General features: G+C 37.2%; 1 protein-coding gene across 1 annotated transcript in view; it reads right to left on the reverse strand.

The window, feature by feature from the left end:
* Positions 1–21582, reverse strand: part of WDR72 (WD repeat domain 72) — a 209115-nt gene that overhangs the window by 142534 nt on the left and 44999 nt on the right. Inside the window, exon 13 of the mRNA XM_033851701.2 lies at positions 19818–20013. Within this exon, the coding sequence (XP_033707592.1) occupies positions 19818–20013 (196 nt within the window). The remainder of the gene's footprint in view (positions 1–19817; positions 20014–21582) is intronic.

The following is a 21582-nucleotide window of genomic DNA, read 5'->3' on the forward strand; positions in this document are numbered from 1 at the left end:
ATTCTTCCATTCTATGGGTTCATTTACCCATGGGGACCTCGAGACACTAACCTACCTGAACACCAATATGATAGGTAGAATTCTACGAATAACCCCCAATAACCCTCATCTTTTTGTGATTCCTTCCCCTGTGAATATGATGATAGCACTTCAGTGATTATGTTGTTACATGGCAAAAACTAACACTTCAGATATAATTAAGGTTTCTCCCTTAAAATAGGGAGATTATTCAGGTGGGCCAGGCCAAATTAGCAAGAGTTTTCTCCAGCTGGTGGAACAGGGGGACTAGAGAGATTTAAAGCATAAGAAGGATGCAAAGTGCCATTGCTGGCTTTGAAGATAGAGGAAGCCACAAAGAAGAATCAGGGAGTGGCCTGGAGGATCTGAGAGTGACAGCACCAACAGCCAGCAAGGACCTCATACCTACAACCATAAAGAACTAAATTCTGCCAAGGACTGAATGAGCTTGGAATTGAATTCTTTCTCAAAGCCTCCAGTTCAGAGCCCAGTTAGTTGAACCTTGAATTTGACCTGTGAAACCCTAAGCAGAGAACCTAGCTGAGCTCACCTGGACTGACTTACATAACTGTGAGTTAATAAATGGGTATTGTTTTAAGTTGCTAAATTTGTGGTGATCTGTTACGCAGCAATAAGAAACTAATGCAGGTAGGACTTGTGGCAGTACTTTTACTTCGGACCACAGATTTAGACCTCAAGTTTTGTTGTTGTTGTTTTCACTATTTTACATGTGAAAGTCCTGCTTCTTAAGCAAAATAAATAACTAAATATATACATGCGTAGTCATAAAAACAAATAAACGTGAAGGCTGGCTAGACATTCCATACTTTTTAATAATCCCCTTCTCCTACGTTCATACTCTGAGTATTAGAAACCAGGAGTAGATTCACTAAATAGCTGGGATTGAGCAATAATATACCACATCAAAAAAATGCCTTTTTAAAACTCTGAATTAGGCTTCCCTGGTGGCGCAGTGGTTGAGAGTCCGCCTGCCGATGCAGAGGACACGGATTCGTGCCCTGGTCCGGGAAGATCCCACATGCCACGGAGCGGCTGGGCCCGTGAGCCATGGCCGCTGAGCCTGCGCGTCCGGAGCCTGTGCTCCGCAACAGGAGAGGCCACAACAGTGAGAGGTCCGCGTACCGCAAGGGGGGAAAAAAAAAAAAAAGCTCTGAATTATTTCAGAACGAATTATATGTAAGATATGTTTTTTCTCCTCCTTTTTAACATCATCATCATCAAAACTGCCATTAGCTACCATTAATTAAGTACACTTTAATCTTTGCTTAGCACTTAATACACATCTTATTTAATTCTTAATGCAGGAAGGTACAAAAAAACAGAGGTTCAGAAAGGATAAGTTTCAGGGGATTTGTGTGTGCTGTGGTTGAGGAAGTGGTCAGGGAAGGTATTTTGACTAAAAGCTAGGAAAAGGCAAGAAGAATGCTGTGCAGTAAGGTACATTTCTACCACAGACCTTGAGGCTTGGCATCTTCAGGGCTAAGTTTAAAGTAAATCATGTTTGGTTGGCAATAAGGAGAAGAGAACTAAAGAAAGTGTTTGACTGGCAAGGTAGTCAGGAAAATTTTCAGCAGGTCATGTAAAAGATGATAAAGATTCCAATCCATCTGGCCCTAAAGTATATTTTTAAATGTTTTTGGTACTTCTGAAATATACTATATAATTCCATGTTTTACTGGAGGCTTACAAAATAAATGTAGAACATAGCTTATCTTTCAAGTGATCCAAGTTCATTACTAGACACTTGACAATATTGAGGTTAAGAAGCAGTAATGCCCTTTGGAATTACTGATCAGGACTTTCATGGAATGGCTATTTAGTTTACTTATATAGCCAGTGGTCTTTGGTGTGTTCTTAACTCTATAGAACCATTTCCTTTTTCTTATTCTTTAACCAGAGCATTTTATCCTACTCTTCTCACCACCATCACTGTTTCTATAGTATATAATCCACTGCCACTTCCTCTAAGTGATTTGTATGTAGTTACATATGGCATCAACAATTGTCCTACCCAGTTCTGAATTAGAAAACATTAATGAAGCATCATTCAGCCTTAAAAAGAGAGGATATTCTGACACATGCTACAACATGGATGAACCTTGGTGACATTGTGCTAAGTGAGATAAGTCAATCACAAAAGGACAAATACTGTACTGATTCCATTTTTATGAGGTGCCTAGCGTAGTCAGATTCAAATTCATAGAGACAGAAAGTAGATTGGTGTTTGCAAAGGGCTGAGGGGAGGGAGGAATGAAGACTTTTTTTAAATAGGTACAGAGTTTCATTTTTGGAAGATGGAAATGTTCCCAAGATGGTGAGGATGGTTGCACAACAATGTAAATGTGTTTAATTCCCCAGAACTATGCACTGAAAAATAGTTATTTACAATTGTAAAATTTCTGTTATGTGTATCTTACCATACAAAAAAAGCATCTGTGTTGGTAAAATAGCCCAAGGAAAATACAAACAAAAGGAGAAGGACACTGAGAACAGACTCAGGAAACAATAGAGAAAGAGCATACACAAGTAGGATAACCTGGGAAAGAGGGGCTATTGGCCATCAGGAGAAGGCAGTATCATGTGAGGCTGAGGGTGGAGAGAGAAGAGAAGGACACTGATGACAGAGTGCAGACAAGTCAAGTACTTGCCATCCAGAGAATGACAACTGGACTTGGCAACGAGGTGACCTCAAGAACAGTTCCATTAGAATAGTGGAGGCAGAGCCAGATTAAAATGTGTTAAATAAATGGGAGGCAAGAAAACAAAGACACAGAGTATACATGGCATTTTGTAGAAAGCTATCAAATACTTTGGGGAGAATAACAGAGAAAGATAACAGAAGCCCATAATTCCTTATTCAAAACATTTGAGGTACTTCCCTGGTGGTGCAGTGGTTAAGAATCTGCCTGCCAATGCAGGGGACACAGGTTCGAGCCCTGGTCCGGGAAGATCCCACATGCCGCAAAGCAATGAAGCTGGTATGCCACAACTACTGAGCCTGTGCTCTAGATCCCGTGAGCCACAACTACTGAGCCCGCGTGCCACAACTAATGAAGCCCACGCACCTAGAGCCCGTGCTCCTCAACAAGAGAAGCCACCGCAATGAGAAGCCCACACACCGCAACGAAGAGTAGCCCCTGCTCGCCGCAACTAGAGAAAGCCCGCGCACAGCAACGAAGACTCAACGCAGCCAAAATAAAAAATAAAAAAATAAATTTATTTAAAAACAAACAAACAAACATTTGGGACCATAGTGTTTTAGAATTCAGGATTTTTCAGAGTTTGCAGAAAAAAGATCATGCGCAAATGCATATTGTAAAACAATTATAGCAGAGCCTGGAAGAGCAGACAGTAATCAAACGTGTCATATATGTGCAGCAAAAAGAGAATACTCACACTTCGTGGAATAAATAACCTCATGTGAATTAAGGTTTGGTTTTGTTGCCTTACCACAAACTAATAAAAAAAAACAAAAAACTTTTGTTTTCACAGCTTTTAAGTTTTAAATTGCGGCTAGAAGAACGTGGACCTTTATTCACAATAACTGATAGCCAGGAGGCCAGAGCTAACGAAAAAGATATTTTCTGAAATAAGTTGGTAGGGTGCTCAGTTTTCTATAGTATAGGATATTGGATCATGCATTTGACCTCTCCTTATCTCTATTCAGATAAGCTAAGTCATCTAATTCTAAACTTCCAGTTTTGCTGATTGTTTTATTTATATATTATTAGATTATAATGTATTAAAGATTCTTTTAAATCTAGTATTTAAAGAAAGCAAAACTTGCTTTATAAAAATCATTGATGAGGGATAGTTTCATTAACAGGCCAAACTTGGGAAGGCAATCATGGATGTGAAAAATGAAGATAAGAATATGTTTTAAGAATAACAGACATAAAATAAGAAACATGTAAAATGTGATAATCCTAACTAGACTTAAAACTGATGCTTCTGGAAGTAAGAGAAATGTGATGACCAAAGAAGGTTAACCTCCAGTGCAAATCATGGGTTAAAAGTAAACTGTCTTACCAAACCTTCTTATTCCAGTTCTTTTCCTGGTTCTCAATTTCGACCTGTCAGCATAAAGTACAATTCGTTTAACTAACGTTACAAAAACGACTTGCTATCCCCTCAAACAATGAACAAACTATAAGATGACATCCTGTGTCCCTCAGTGGAGCTTCTGTTACTCTGACTCTTCCAAGTGGCTGAAACAAATCCGTTGTCTTCTTTGGCCTAGAGTGGATGGAATCCACCTGTATTTGAATGTGAAAGGGAAAAATAGTGGGCCAGTCCTGTCGCAGGACTTTTGACAAGGCTGAGATTAGCAACCAACTTTTTGTATGGCACAAGATAAAATCTGACAACATTCCCGTAGTCAAATTCCCTGCTCACCACCCAAGCCAAGGACTTGACCTTTGGATTTGTTTTCTCCTGATTCAACCCTGGAAACACAAAAGACCTTTCCCATCAAATCCTAACAAGTAAGTTAATGGTGGAAGTTGGATATTATTGATACCCTCAGATGAATCAAGTGCGTTCAATATCCTTTATCTCTCAGCCAAATCAGAGAACCCACTTTCCCAGAGAATAACAATTATTACAGTCCACTGAGTCTTGCTTTTCCAATCGTTTCTGTGGCAGCTGGCTACTGTGAAGTTGTTAGGGAATTGAAAGGAGGCAGCATGGGGAGGGGCAGATGGCTCCTTTGGGTTTATTTCACCAAACATGGCAGCTGTGAAACCCACTAATGTTCCAAGTGTTCATATAAAATGCTCGCAAAAGGGGCCAAGTTAAGGAAGAGCCACAGAGCAGCCTTCCTGATGTGTTCCTCTTTTTGTTGCTATAGAATAAGCTCCTGAGAACATTAAATGCAGATTTGTAACTAACATATGCAGCCAGCACTTGATCCAAAATTTAATCAGACTGCAGGAATAAGCTAAAACTGATTATTGCAAGTATTTTCTTTACTAAAATAAAACCCAGAAAGATAGCAGCTGACAAGGGAAATAATAAAAGCAGTGAAGCATGGCACTTAATTGGTGAAAGTAATTTTAAGAGCAAAAAGTATTTATTTTTATGATTAGAATGAGACTGTATTGATGTTCATATTTTTTTCTGACCATACAAAATGCTCCAAAGACAACCTACAAATACCACAATATGACTAATACATATTAACATGCCAGAAGATTAAAAAATGATGAAGTTGAATAATACATTAATTAAAATGTATACACACACACGCATATTCCTGTATGTGTGTTATCAGATAAAAATTAATCATATACTGTAGAATTTTAAAAGTCATCTGGGGTATCTAAAAACAATATGGAGCCATATTCACATAAAGTATAATTTTTCAATAAAATGTAGAAAATTGTTCAAATGTTTATAACAAATGAGGATTGAGAAAGAAACAAATCCAAATTTGGGAAAAGAAAATTATTTGGGCTTCTTTTGTTAAGAGATTTTCAATGTGATATATGGATTTTTAAAGAGCACAGCAGAAACTACCCCATGAAGATTATTGTTTTCTTGAATTTGTCTACATCCTTGGAATTTCTTTACTTTGAAAGCTTGTAAAATTATAAAATCAAATGAAGATTTATATAATTTCACCAAAGTAGAGGTTCATGTTCACTACATGGAATTACAGAAGATTCCTGTGGGGGGGTGGGCAATACATTCACACGTGTGTGTGTGTGTGTGTGTGTGTGTGTGTGTGTGTGTGTGTGTGTGTATTCACATGCATGTAAAAGGAGTCTACCGAGGCTTAATATGGAAGTAAAAGAAAATATACAATGAGACTCATATGCCTCTCTTCAGTGCTGCACTGTTAATTGTTGGATTTAATTTGGTTGAAAAATAAGGTTAAATTCTTTATTATTATTGTATTTTTGCTCTGATATTTTTTAAAAAGGCAGATATCGATTTATACTCCCCAACTGTACTGCTACCATTGAGTAATTCTGATGCATCCCACATTACAAATCATTTAGACCAACAGGGAATTCTTAACCATTTTTGTGCCATGAACCCCTTTAGCAGTGGGAATGCCAATGAACCCTTTCTCACAATTAATATTTTAAAATGTTGGAAATAAAATACACAGGATAATAAAGAATATCAATTATATTGAAATATAATCATCAAAATAATTTTTTAAAAAATTATATGCTTCTTTATTAATGTATTTAAATAGCAAGAACTAGTGGTGGGGCTAAAAGTTTACGACACTGATAAACATAAATGATACTTTGAGATACTGGCAACAATTGTAATGTGATATGAAAATTACCCGTGATGTCTATTGTTGAGAAAGTCACAGGTATTGCTAATACTGCTGTGAAATGTTTCCTACATTCAAAATGGAAAGAAATACTTGATTTCATTTAGGGTTTAAAAAAACCTCTAAAGACCCCCATTATACATCCCGGTTGTTATATCAATAATGAAAATAATGAACTAATAATTGGATAATGCCTTATTAAACACTTTCACAAACCAAAATAAATATAAGCATGTCTCTGTATAGATTAATATGTAAAAGGAAAAAACATTAAAATTATAATATGCTAACCATTAATGATTATCAACAAATTTTAGAATTCTACTGCTTTTAAAAATGTTTCCTTTATACTATCTGTATTTCTGCGTTTTCTTATTTATATTGAGGTGAAACTGACATAACATAAAATTAACCATTTCAAAGTGTACAATTCAGTGGCATTTAGTGCATTTACAATGTTGTGCAACCACCAACTCTCTCTAGTTTCACATTTTTTTCATCACCCCTGAAGGACAACCCAATACCCATTAAGCAATCGTTCCCCATCTCCTGATAACCACTAATCTACTTTCTACCTCTATGGATTTGCTTATTCTTGATATATCATATAAAAAGAATCACAAAATATAAGATCTTTTGTGACTGGCTTCTTTCACTTAGCATAATGTTTCTGAGGTGCATCCAAATTGTAGCTTGTATCAGTTCCTCATTTGGATAGATGATAATTTCATTGTATACACCATAATTTGTTTATCCCTTCATCCACTGATGAACATTTGGGTTGTTTCCACCCTTGGGCTATTACAAACAGTGCTGGTACAAACATTCACGTACAGGTTTCTGTGTAGATATATGTTGTTATTTCTCTGGGTCTATACCTAGAAGTGAAATTGCTGGTTCATATGGTATTTCTGGTTAAATTCTGAGGAATTGCCAAACTGTTTCCTACAGTGGCTGCACCACTTCATATTCCCACTGGCAATCTATAAGGGTTCCTATGTCTCTGCATCTTTGGCAAATTTGTTATTTTCCATTTTTTTATTATAAATGTGAATGTGATGTGGTATTTCATTGTGATTTTGATTTCCATTTCCCTGATGGCTAACATGTTGATAATCTTTTCATGTGCTTGTTGGCCGTTTGCATATCTTATTTGAAGGAATATCTATTCAAGTCTTTGTCCTTTTAAAAATTGTCTTGTTTGTCTTTTTATTATGTTGTAAGGGTTCTTTATACATTCTGGATATTAAACATTTATGAGATATATAATTTGCAAATAAGTTTATCCATTCTGTAGGCTGTCTTTTCACATTCTTCATAATGTCCTTTGATGGGCAAAAGTTGTTAATTTTTATGGAGTCCCATTTATTTTTCTTTTGTTGCTCTGGTTTCTTTTTTATTAGCACAACCATGTGATATATATATATATATTTATATATATATGTGGATAGATAGAAATAGATATATAGATATTTATGTATATAAATATATGTGTAATATATACACACATATATGTGGTTAACTAATAAAATAAAGCCAGCATTCTCACACATACTAACTTCTCACATCTCTTCTGCAGCATTGTATTAAGTATCATCACCATCACCATGAGGAAACTAAGGCTTTGATCAATTTAGTGATTTGCCAAAAAGTGCACAAATTAACAGTGGCACAATTTTCTGTCGCTAAATATTGGGCAGGAACATTAGTTTGATAGATTAGGAGTGAATAATGAGTCGTATGGAATGATTTATGCTTACAGAAGCTAAATATTTTTAAATTTTTTTCCCAGAAGAGGTTTTATGTCTTATCCAAACTTTTTCCAAATTCCTTTTTAGTAGCCATAGATTAAATTATTTTGCATTTTTATTGAAGTATAGTTGATGTACAATATTATGTAAGTTACAGGTAAGTTACAGTATAGTGACTCACAATTTTTAAAGGTTATACTTCATTTATAGTTATTATAAAATGTTGGCTATAGTTCCTGTGTTGAACAATACATCGTTTAGTTTATTTTACATATAATAGTTTTTACCTCATACTCCTCAACCCCTCTGTTGCCCCTCTCCCCTTCTCTCTCCCCACTGGTAACCACTAGTTTTGTTTGTTATATCTGTGAGTCTGTTTCTTTATTGTTATATTCACTAGTTTGTTGTATTTTCTAGATTCAACATATAAGTGGTATCATACAATATTTCTCTTTCTCGAACTTATTTCACTTAGCATAATATCCTCTAAATCCATGTTTTTGCAAATGGCAAAATTTCATTCTTTTTTATAGCTGAGTAATATTCCATTTTGTACATATTGATATATACCACATCTTCTTTATCCATTCAACTGTTAATGGACACTTAGGTTTCATGGCAACTGTAAATAATGCTGCTATGAACTTCGGGGTGCATGTATCTTTTCGAATTAGTGTTTTTGTTTATTCAGATATATACCCAGGATTGGAATGGCTGGGTCACATAGTAGTTATATTTTTAGTCTTTTGAGAAACCTCCTCACTGTCTTCCACAGTGGCTGCACCAATTTACATTCCCACCAACAGTGGACGAGGGTTGCCTTTTCTCCACATCCTCACCAACATTTGTTATTGGTGTTCTTTTTAATGATAGCCAATCTGATAGGCGATATCTCATTGTGGTTTTGATTTGCATTTTCCCTGATGAATAGCAATGTTGAGCATCTTTTCATGTGCTTATTGGCCATCTGCACGTCCTCTTTGGAAAAATGTTTATTTTTTAATCAGGTTGTTTTTTTGATGTTGAGTTGTATGAGCTGTTTGTATATGTTGGACATTAACCCCTTTTCAGTCATATCATTTGCAAATATTTTTTCCCATTCAGTAGGCTGTCTTTTTGTTTTGTTGATGGTTTCCTTTGCTGTAAAAGCTTTTAAGTTTAATTAGGTCCATTTGTTTATTTTTGCTCTTATTTCCTTTGCTTTAGGAGACAGATCCAAAAACTATTGCTATGAATTATGTCAAAGAGAGTTCTGCCTATGTTTCCTTCTAGCATTTTATGGTTTCCGGTCTTACATTTAGGTCTTTAATCCATTTTGAGTTTACTTTTGTATATGATATTAGAGAATTTCCTAATTTCATTCTTTTAAATGTAGCTGTCCAGTTTCCCCAGTGCCACTTATCGAAGAGACTCTTTTCTCCACTGTATATTCTTGCCTCCTCTGTTGTAGATTAATTGACCATAAATGTGTGGGTTTATCTCTGGGCTTCCTATCCTGTTCCATTGATCTATATTTCCGTTTTTCATGCCAATACCATACTGTTTTGATTACTGTAGCTTTGTAGTATAGTCTGAAGTCAGGGCACATGATTCCTCCAACTCTGTTCTTCTTTCTCAAGATTGTTTTGGCTACTTGGGATCTTTCGTGTTTCCATACAAATTTTAAGATTATTTGTTCTAGTTCTGTCCAAAATGCCATTGGTGTTTTGATAGGGATCGCCTTGAATCTGTAGACTATCTTGGGTAGTATGGCCATTTTAACAATATCAGGTCTTCCAATCCAAAAATAAGGTATATCTTCCCATCTGTTTGTGTCACCTTTAATTTCTTTCATCAGTGTCTTATCATTTTCCAAGTACAGATATTTTACCTCCCTAGGTAGGTTTATTCCTAGGTATCTTATTCTTTTTAATGTGATGGTAAGTGGGATTGTTTCCTTAATTTCTCTTTCTGGCAGTTCATTGTTAGTGTATAGACTGCAACAGATTTCTGTACATTAATTTTGAATCCTGCAACTTTACTGAATTCATTGATGAGCTCTAGTAGTTTTCTGGTGGCATCTTTAGGATTTTATACATATAGTATCATGTCACCTGCAAATAGTGACAGTTTTGCATATTCCTTTCCAATTAGGATTCCTTTTATTTCTTTTTCTTCTCTGATTGTTATGGTTAGGACTTCCAATACTATGTTGAATAAAAGTGGTGAGAGTGGACATCCTTGCCTTGTTCCTGATCTTAGAGGGAATGCTTTCAGCTTTTCACTGTTGAGTATGATGTTAGCTGTGAGTTTGTCATCTATGGCCTTTATTATGTTGAGGTATGTTCCCTCTATGCCAACTCTCTGGAGAGTTTTTATTATAAATGGGTGTTGAATTTTGTCAAAAGCTTTTTATCCATCTATTGAGATGATCATATGGTTTTTAGTTTTCTATTTGGTAATGTGGTATATCAAATTGACTGATTTGAAGATACTGAAAAATCCTTGCAACCCTGGGATAAATCCCACTTGATCATGGTGTATGATCCTTTTAATGTATTGTTGGATTTGCCTTGCTAACATTTTGTTGAGGATTTTTGCATGTATGTTCATCAGTAATATGTAATTTTCCTTTTTGAGATATCTTTGTCTGGTTTTGGTATCAGGGTAATGCTGGCCTCATAGAATGAGTTTGGGGGTGTTCGTTCCTCTGCAATTTTTGGAATACTTTCAGAAGGATAGGTGTTAACACTTCTTTAAATGTTTGGTAGAATTCACCTATAAAAAGCTGGTCCTGGACTTTTGTTTGTTGGTATTTTTTAAATTACTGATTAAATTCCATTACTTGTAATTGGTCTGTTCAAATTTTCCATTTCTTCTTGGTTCAGTCCTGGGAGATTGTACCTTTCTAAGAATTTCTTCTTAGAAATTTCGTCCATTTCTTCTAGGTTGTCCATTTTATTGGCATACAGTTTTTCTTAGTAGTCTCTTATAATCTTTTGTATTTCTGTGGTGTTGGTTGTAACTTCTCCTTTTTAATTTCTGATTTTATTGATTTTGGCCCTTTCCCTTTTTTCTTAATGATTCTTGCAAAAAGTTTATCAATTTTGTTTATCTTTTCTGAGTATCAGCTTTTAGCTTCATTTATCTTTTCTATTTTTTTTTAGTCTCTATTTTATTTATTTCTGTTCTGATCTCTATGATTTCTTTCCTTCTACTAACTTTGAGTTTTGTTTGTTCTTTCTCTACTTCCTTTAGGTGTAAGTTTAAGTTGTTTATTTGAGATTTTTCTTGTTTCCCGAGGTAAGCTTGTATGGCTATACTACTACCTCTTACAACTGCTTTTGCTGCATCCTATAGGTTTTGGATCAACATGTTTTCATTTTCATTTGTCTCTAGGTACTTTTTACTTCCTCTCTGAGTTCTTCAGTGATTCATTGGTTGTTTAGTAGCATATTGTTTACAAAAGCTAAATATTTTTAAAATTTTTAATTAAATTCAACAAATATTTGTTAATTTCTTCCCATGTGTTAGGTGTTATGCTAGCTTCTGGGAATAGAACAGTGAACATGACAGACACAGTTCTTGCCCTTATGGTGTTTTAGGCTACTGAAGTATGAAATTTTAAGTATGAAATTATAAGTACATTGTGCTATGGGAACTAGTAACAAAACTCTCCACTACACTAACTTGCCCTCATCCCTGACTTCAGCTAAGAGCTTAGAATACTTGTCAGTACATTTGGGCACTTTAGCATAATTCATATACCACATTCTTATACGTTGCCCTATGTTTTTTCAAATTGTTTCAAAGGGATAAACTTTCCATGATTTTATTGGAAGGCCATATGTGATAATTCTAGTATACCTCAGAGTGGTATGCCTTTCATCAGAATAAGAAATAACTGTTGAGCTCAACTAGAGTGGGGACAGGAGGTAAAGAGGGAGAAACAGTGAAATTTTCAGTATAAACTGGTATGGTAATATATGAAGGACTTAATAAGTAATAGTTAATGTTTATTCAGTGCTAATTGCCATGAAGAGATGGTGATTCTTTGAGGAGTTAAAAGTTGACTGGGGATAATAAAGATTGGAAAGAGTAGAACAAGATTCAAACCCAGCAGTACGAATCTCAGGGCTCATGGTCATAACCCCTCTGGATGCTAATTTCTACTCAAGACATTGAACTTTGACAATTGTGTAACTATTCAGTAGCTAAACTGCAGACAAAGCTCATGTGCACAAGTGTGTACAATAAAAACTTGCATGGACGTGCACACAATACTACGTGAATCAAAATCTCAAATTATAGTGTAGCTGTGATAACTAGGACCAAGGACAAAAAAATAAAGATTCAAAAAATAGGCAGTAAAACTAAAAATACACGTTGAGCAATAACATCAGTAATTATTATAATAAAGAAGAAAAGGTGATATAGGAAAAAAGCCCACCCTGTGCTTTAATGCATCCTATTTTTGTTTTCTAAAAACAATCATCCCAAGAGAGTTCCATCTATAATCTACCACAACAAAATAACGTGACTTTGAGAAAATGACACACTGGAGAGACTACGGCCTGTCGGATGCTGCATACCCAAAACCTACCTTTAAAACGCATATAATGAAAGTCATACTTGTTTTGTGCTGACAAGGCAGTCGACACAACATAACTTTACCCCTATATCTACAAAGGGGTGTCTTTCCTTGATGAGAAAACCAAGCAAAACTGCCCCTCAGAATGGTATAGTTGGTAACTAGTGGAATTTAAAATTTTTATTTTATATACTCTATGCTATATACTAAATATACTATTGGGTTTGCCAAAACGTTCATTCAGGTTTTTCTGTTACACCTTACGGAAAAATCCGAACTAACTTTTTGGCCAACCCAACATATACTGCAAAAGAAGAAAACCAACTAAAATTTGTGGACTGGAAAATTACTCCTCCAAGTAGTGACCTTCTGTGATATTTTGGCGTGGCAAAGTAGGAATTTAGACACATGATTCTATTCTGTTAGGGAAAATATGACTACATATATCTGGGAGACTGTGCCTTGCATATATCTATATAGACCTCACCCTAAACAATTAAAGGAAACTCAGATCTATAGTAGATTAAACACTGGATGTTTTCTAAAAATATGGCCTATTAGCTATTAGTTGACAAACTTCATTTATCTCTCTTAATAGTTTTAGTTTTTAAATTTTCTTTTTTTCTTGTACTTTGAAACCACGGAAGAACAAATGCTTCATTTACATGGCATCATAGTAGATTGAATAATTTTATAGCTAACTGCTACTCATTTCACTAAGAAAAAGAAATTAAGAGAGAGGAAATTTAACACCTGTGGTGAAAATAACTCCAAAATGTATTATCTTCTTCCTTACTTCCTTAATTTCATATTCATAGGCTTTGTTCCAATGGTCTGTTTATAAGATGGTTGTTTTAAAACTCAGAATGTGTTTTCCCACAGAAACCATGTCATAACCAGAGGCTGGATCCTCAGGCCACACTGCAGCAGTAAAGCTTCCTGCTCAAGGTCACACAGCTCACATTACCTGAGCAGACACAAGAAGACATGAACAAAAATAGATTCACATGGACTCTCAGTTCTACCCACTCATTGGCCTTGAACTCCAGGCCCCAAGCCGCTTCTGAGATTTTCTTAGGTCTAGAATCCACCTTGGATATAATGCCTTTAAATATTCTTCTTGAAGCTAGTGCTGGGAAAGAGAAAGCCCAGCTCCCCAGCAGGAGCCACAGGAAGGGGACTGGCAGCTGCCCGTAACATATTTAAGAGCTTCCTGAACAAGGGAAACAATCTCAGCATTTATGCTTCTGGGTGACCGTCTTCCCCTGAGTACAGGAAAGACTGCCCTGAGCAGTGACACATAGTTTTGCCTATCCTCCCTTCCCGTCAGCTGTTGCTTCTGCTACCAGAGTGCCTGCCACTAACAGTCTCCCCACTTGCAATTTGCTGTTTCTAATCTGTCAGCTGAGAAATCTGATGACCAGGGCTGTTAGAACTGCATGTAAATTGAGAGCCAGGTGCCAAGAGATAGCCAGAGACCCTCTCCTTCAAGGGAGCAATGGCGGGGTGGGGGTGGGGGTCCTGGTAGCCATTTCTTTTCTTCTCAGAGTTTTTCTTATGTAATTCCCTGCTTGACAGTCTCAAAAAGCTAACCTCCATCTGCAGAAGGTGCTCCTGTTGTACGGTACAGTGAAGAACACACCAGAACGAAAGAGAGACACACATTCCAGTGCAAGTGCCCAACACTCAGCCTGAGGACCTTCGGATTCAGAAAATCTCTGTGCTCCATTTCCTCCTTTGCAAAATGGGTATAACCATAGAGAGTCAGTGAAGTATAATGAATTAAAATTACAAACTGCTTTAGAATGAGGTGTCAAAATAGTGATCTTTAAAAAGAATGACCATCAGGCTTCCCTGGTGGCATAGTGGTTAAGAATCCACCTGCCAATGCAGGGGACACAGGTTCAATCCCTGGTCTGGGAAGATCCCACATGCTGCAGAGCAACTAAGCCCATGCACCACAACTACTGAGCCTGTGCTCTAGAGCCCACGAGTCACAACTACTGAGCCCACGTGCCACAGCTACTGAAGCCCACATGCCTAGAGCCCGTGCTCCACAACAAAGAGAAGCCACTGCAATGAGAAGCCCGCGCACCTCAATGAAGAGTAGCCCCCACTTGCCACAACTAGAGAAAGCCCGTGCGCAGCAACGAAGACCCAACACAGCCAAAAATAAAATAAATAAATTAAAGAGAAAAAAAAAAACTACCATCATTCTTAGGGGTCTATAAACTACTGCTGCAAGGCAAATCCAGCCTGTTGTCTGCTTTTGTAAATAAAGTTTTATTGGAACAAAGCCTCACCCACTCCTTTATGTATTGTCAATGGCTTCTGTGCTACATACAAAGGCAGAGTTCAGTAGCTGCAAAAGAGATCATATGGACCACAAAGCTGAAAATATTTACTCTCCAACCCTTTACAGAAAAAGTTTTTTTGACCTATCTTATCAATAAATGTTTTATTTTCAAGCAAATAAGCCTTCATTTTTCCCACAAAAAAATTCAGTTGTTTAATATAGCATATTTCACAACACAGGCCATAAGCTTAACAGAAGACCTTCAATAATATCATTTATATTTAATAACACACAAGAAATTCATTATACAAGTTTTCTGCTATGTAAATCCATTGCTGTGAACAGAAAAGTCCTCAGAATTAATTTAAATTCAATTCTCAAAAGAAAAATGAACTAAGAGCAGAGATTTATTTCTGGTATGCATTTTAGGGGAAAAAAATCAGTATTACATTATCTCTATTGTGTCTCATAGCAATGAGGGTAACAAAACTGCCCAGAGTTGTCAGTGTCAAATACACTGTGGGAGCTCAAATATTAATCAAAATGACATCTCCAATTTTTTCCCTTCCTAATCAGGCCTAAACATCATGGGACATCTGCTAAATCAATAAGCAAAACTAGATGCCCTCATCACTCCCAACCTGGCAGCACTGCACTTTTAGCCAGAAGACAAGGGGCCCCACTGCTGCATAAATACTCCTCTGCTTTGATTGTTTGCTTCTCCCATGAGATGAGCATGCCCACCTATGATCCCAAACTTTACCCTGGTACATATCTGGCTATGCCACCTGTCACTGAAAAGATACACCTCAGACAATTTCAAGGTAAGATAGGCATGGGGGTACGTGGCTCTAGAATATGCTTGTGCATTCTACCAAAGAGAGTAAATAAATGAATAAATACCTCTCATGAATAAAGTGAGAATAGGTTGTTGTAAAGTGTTTGTGAAAAACTAAAGTCTCATATCCCATCTTCCACACCTGGAGGAAGGTGGCACAGGGACTGACCTATACCCCACCCCCCAACCTTCTGCCAAGGTGGTCTTTTGGTACAGTTGAGAATTAATTACCTTTGGCTTTAATCCCCTTCCCCTGCCTTTTATTTCTAGGTCTCTTGCCCCCAAATCCTTATCCCGCTGACACCTCCTATTTCTCTCTCTAGGAGCTCTGGAGTTGCTCTAGTGCTGAAAGATCTGATAAATGCCTGAGTGTCAATTTATTCTCCTCCATGTATTTAGAGGAGGCAGAGGGCTGGAAAAATGGAGCAGAGAATAGGTCTGTTCACACATGGAACCAAGTTTGAACCTTTCAGCAAAGCTAAAAGGAAAACAAGAAGAAAAATTGGCTGGCGTAGAAAATACACAGACTTCTACACAAGGAAGTGAGATATGCACCTGTGAATTCCAGAAACCCTAAGGGAGACTTGGAAGAGAAAGCTAAGGGTCTATCTACAGTTGGGCAGCCACGTTCTAAGAGCCACTGCAACCGGCCAATGGTAAGATGAACTCATTTGTACTCAGTCTACTGAAGTCCAAGAAAACTTGGGTTGGTTCATTTATTCATGTGCCAGGCATGTCAGTGAACAAGCATATTCTATACCCTCATAGACCTCTTTTCAGCCTAATTATTTTGGTCTTAGCCAGCATTTTTTCTCCTAACTTTATGAAACTATAAATGGAAAGTCTTCCTGATCCTGGATTTTCCCACCTTTACAGAAAAAGGATAAAATAGATATCAAGTACAGCAAACATAATGGAAATGTCTTAGCCAGATGAAATACAGCTTGAGAAAGAAAAAGTAGTTCATTAAATTTTAAACAAAATTGGAATTGCTGAGGTTAAGGGCAACTCAAAACAAAGCCAATACCAGACACAGACTAAAAGGAACAACATAGACTTACTCAAAAGGAATGAGTGTGGTAAGGAGTTTACTTGTCAGCCATCTCCAGAGTGTCATGGGGCTCAAATGAGATTATCAAGGGGAGGATGCTTTGAAAAAGTGAAGAGGCACATCACAAATGTGAAGGCAATGATACAATTATTGGTAACATTTTCACCAATTATAAGCTTAAGTTGAGTTATGGTTGTTTATAAACTATTACTGCAGATCACCAAGAGATAAACAGCCTCATAGCTTCATTTGGAATAAATATCCTATAAGTTAACTGGGCACTAAACATGTGCATATCATTTTATATGGCCATTTTAAAATAAGCTATTTTTTATAGGAAACAATATACATAACCAACTATAGGAGATTCCTGAGTTTAAGTATGGTGTGTCCATAATGGCCAATATGTCAATTATTGTCCATTTGACAACCCACTCCATCCTTCCAATACCCTTCTGTGTCCTGTTCTGTGCCCCTGGCTGATGCCTAGAACTGAATATCCTTCTGACTTCCAGTTGGATTAAACTAATGAAGATGGTGACTGCAGAAGGAGAGAGAAGAGAATTTCTTCCAACTCTCTCTTTGTATCAGTACTGCATTTCTGGTGGGAGCTGTTTCTCTTCCATGATCCCAGGGAGTATCCACTCCTCTTTGGCTTCAGCTTAACTGGGTTCCAGTACCACTATTTTCTTGTCTTTCACTTCAGCCCTAGAGGTGGTAAGAGCTTCCTGATACTGCTACTGTCTGGGTGATGGCCTCACTATCCACTCCTTGTCTGTTCCTTAATCCCTATCCACATCCCTATAAAGAGTCCTTTCCTTAAAGTCTCTTTACTTAACCCAGCTGGGTTGACTTCAATTTCTGGCCAGGACTGTGACTGAAATATAATATAGACATCTATTTATCGACATAGAAAGATGTCTGACAGAAAGTAGATCAAAATATAAATAGCAGCTATCTTTAGGCAGTGGGATCAGATTATTTGGATTTTTTTTATGTTTCTCTGTATTTTTCAACTGTTCTACATTTGGTTATATACCTTGGGAGCATAAAAAGAAATAATACAATTAAAATACGACGTGGGAATAAATATGGTTTCAAGAAGTACTAGTGGTTTGGCTTCCCTTCATTACTGCCCGCCCCATCAGGAACAGATAAATTAAAAGTTGCATAGCCTGAAAGGTGTCCTGGTGGGGCAATGGAACCATAAACACTTATGAGTGCCCAGATTTTTTTTATTCTTGCTAGACTCCATTTTCTAGGAAAAAATATGTTTGATGAGCAAGTATTTACAATTTCACAATTAAAGACAATGCAGTTGCGCTATATTTAAAATGGATAACCAACAGGGATGTACTGTGTAGCACAGGGAACTCTGCTCAATATTCTGTAACAATCTAATTGGGAAAAGAATTTGAAAAAGAATAGATACATGTATATGTATAACTGAATCACTCTGTTGTACACCTGAAACTAACACAATGTTGTTAAGCAACTATATGCCAAGATAAAATAAAAAGTTAAAATAAATAAATAAATACATACATGCTATCATAACCATTAAAAAATGCAGTTGCACACATTTATAAGTGTATGTGTTTTACAGATTCATATTTCACTAGCACAAATCAAGATTTTGCTGCATTTTTAAATAATATTAATAATAGTTAACTCTTCCTAAAGACTTGGCATCTACAGGCTCTGTTTATAAGAATTGGAGGTATTTGTTAGTTTAATCCTAATAGGAAGACAAGTATTATTACTCCTATTTCATAGGTGAGCAAATTGACAAGCAATGAAGCCAAGTTATTTGTCCAAGATCATACAGTTTTTGCTTGCAGGTCCTGGAGGCAAGTCCAGGCATTAGAACCTATTTGATCCATTATACTCAATCATCACTCAGGTTGATAGATTACCTAAGAATTCTAAACTCTCTTAATCTTGTGAATATGTGCAAAGAACAACGGGGAGGGGGGCCTCATATTGGTTCACCACTTACTAGTGTGTAACCTAGCACACTTACAGATCAGAGCAACAAATTTCTCATCCATGCAATGGGGTATAATACCGCTTCTACCTACCCTAGAAGTTGTGATAATCTAATGGGAAATAAGCATGAGGCCCATCAAAGCTGTAAAGCAAAGCACAAATGTAAGGTGGTATTATCTTGCATCCTCCGTGTACCATCGTCATTAATACATGAAAGTCAAATGTAAAGAAAATAGCAATTATTTTGGTGAAGTATGGCTCTAAACTATTATAAGCTATCCAGTCTGTTCACAACGCCCAGCATAAAGCCACCACTGATTAATCAATACAAATCATGCAATGGTTTCAGTAAAATGTACTCTCCAGGGCACTCCCTTGACTCACATTCATTCATTACCTCGCTTTATTTGATTTGTTCCCAGCATTGGCCTGAAATGTGTTACTCTCAATCTTAAGTTATACAGTAAAACTTTTTGAAAAACTTAAAAGTTCAAACTATACATTCTCTATGCTCTGACATCAAAAGTTCAATGGAACCACTCAGTTTTCAGTTTCTCTGACTCAACATTTTGGAGTTTTGTAATTAATTATATTCCATGATTACTGATCAACAATTAGCTCAAAATGTTGCTGAGATGGTGAGTATGCTGAAGAAAGCAGAATTCAATGACTGAGACTAGTAGTAGGACACTAAATTTCTCTCTTGTTAATAATTAAAGTAGACAACTTATGTTTTTATTTATAGCTTCCAGAAATATCCGGCTCATTCCTGCGCACTGCTCTGTCAGGTAATCATCAGTGGGTTAGGATCTGACTTGGGCTGTTGTGTTTATTTTCCATACACACCTTCAAACGAAGCCATTAAATGCAGCCCAACCAAAGGTAAAAGCAAGTGAGGGCATCACCGTGTCTTTTCTGGAACTCTCCACCCAGCCAAATGCTTTGATGCATAAAGATATAAAGGATGAAAAGGGGTAAAATTTCAATTTACCTGTCTCAATTTCCCAGATGTATACAGAGTCATCTGCACATCCAACAATTAGAAAGTTCTCGACGGGATGCCATTTTATCATTTTCACAGGGAAAAGGTGCTTTCGGGCGCTCAGGAGGCACCTCCTCCCCTCAAGGTGAAGGAGAGCCACGGAATGGTCACTGCACACACAGCAAATTACCTGATGACTTCGTAGCTATGAAAAAAAAAATGGCATTCTTTGTAAGCTAATAGTCAAATGCTTTCTTTAAAATTAAATCAGATTTTCCCCCCTAGTAACATAAGTTTTTGTTAAAATCCCATTTACAAAATGACAGTTCTGCTTTCTCTAGCACCTCTCCACATAACACTGCACAGGGGAGCTTTACAAACCAAGTAGATTTTAAATTCAAAGACCTATTAGGAAGGTCAAAAGACACAAGTAAAGAGGAGAATTCCAGGCCAGATCTACTTATAAGATAAATGAAGGACTTGATCATCACTCAGCAGATTCAGGCAGCGAGGCAGACATCGGAAATAATGCAGAATAAAATAAACCCCAGAACTAATTTGTTGCCACAAAAAGAAGCTATTTGTAGACACAAGCTTAGGCCCAAGGGTATCATGAGCTGATATCTTCCACTTAGAGCCTCAAAATGTGATTTGGTGCTGTTCCCAGAACTATACAGATTCTAATCCAAACAGGAAACTCAGTGTAGACACAATCTAAAAGAGGTAAGCATTAGATAGTTCCAACTGAATGTACAGCTTCAAAGACACAGGGACCAAAAATAGTCTCACAGGACAAAGATCCTTAAGATACTTTCAAGAACGTCAGCATGTGGTTACCTTCAGCATAGTTTAGGACAAAGACTGTTCTTGCTGGGTACTGTTGAGGCTCATCTAGGAGAGGTTGACAGGGCAGCTTTGTGCCTCACCACGAGGTCCAGGCACTGATCAGCCCATCAGTGGGTATGGCTGGGGTGTGGTGAGAAGGGGCAGTGGGTAGTTCCTCTGCTATTTTTTTCTTTTCTAACCATCTTGCTATGTCGATGCTCCTACTTTGACTAAGGCACCCGGCCAGACTTTCGTCTGCTATGTTAAAAGCATCAGCTAGGGTTCCTGAACAATCTCCCAGTGCCCATCACTGACCTCTCTCTGTGGGGCATTGGAGAACTTGTTATTTTTCCTAATACTTGTAAAGGAGACTACAGATATTCTGAGGGGCGGAGGGGGGATCACAAAATGGCAGGTGTGATATATGGGGAGCCTGGACTTGTAGAATGGGGCACAGATGGCATTGCCCCCCAACTATTACCTCTTGGAGAACCTTCCTGACCCCCAGTCTCTAGAATAGACAGCCCAGTGTACTTCAGGAAACTCACACACACCTACAACACAAGAGAACACACATAACACGTGAACACAGATCCTATGGCCAGGAGTAGATGTATACTAGAGACCCACACTAGGCCAATCAGATTCTCTTTTCTAGGCGTTTGAAATTGTAAGGCTAAAAGAAATCATAGGAAGAGGCAAGAGAATGGAGCAATCACAGAAAAGCAGACCATTTTGGAGCAGTGGATTCAAAGAGTAACCTTGGTTTCTGAATTTAAGTTCCACTGTAGGTCCTTGCTCTAGTGCTTTGTCTTGGATGCCTAGGGATTGCCCCTTGTGCCCTTTCAATAAACTCCCTTTTTATTTGACTTTGAATGTGTCCTGATCCTTGGAGTTAAATCATCTATGACTGAGGCAGAAGTAAAAGGGGTCAGGAGTGGAACTGACT

Source organism: Tursiops truncatus, chromosome 2 (assembly GCF_011762595.2).
Source record: "Tursiops truncatus isolate mTurTru1 chromosome 2, mTurTru1.mat.Y, whole genome shotgun sequence".
NCBI classification, from domain to species: Eukaryota; Metazoa; Chordata; class Mammalia; order Artiodactyla; family Delphinidae; genus Tursiops; species Tursiops truncatus.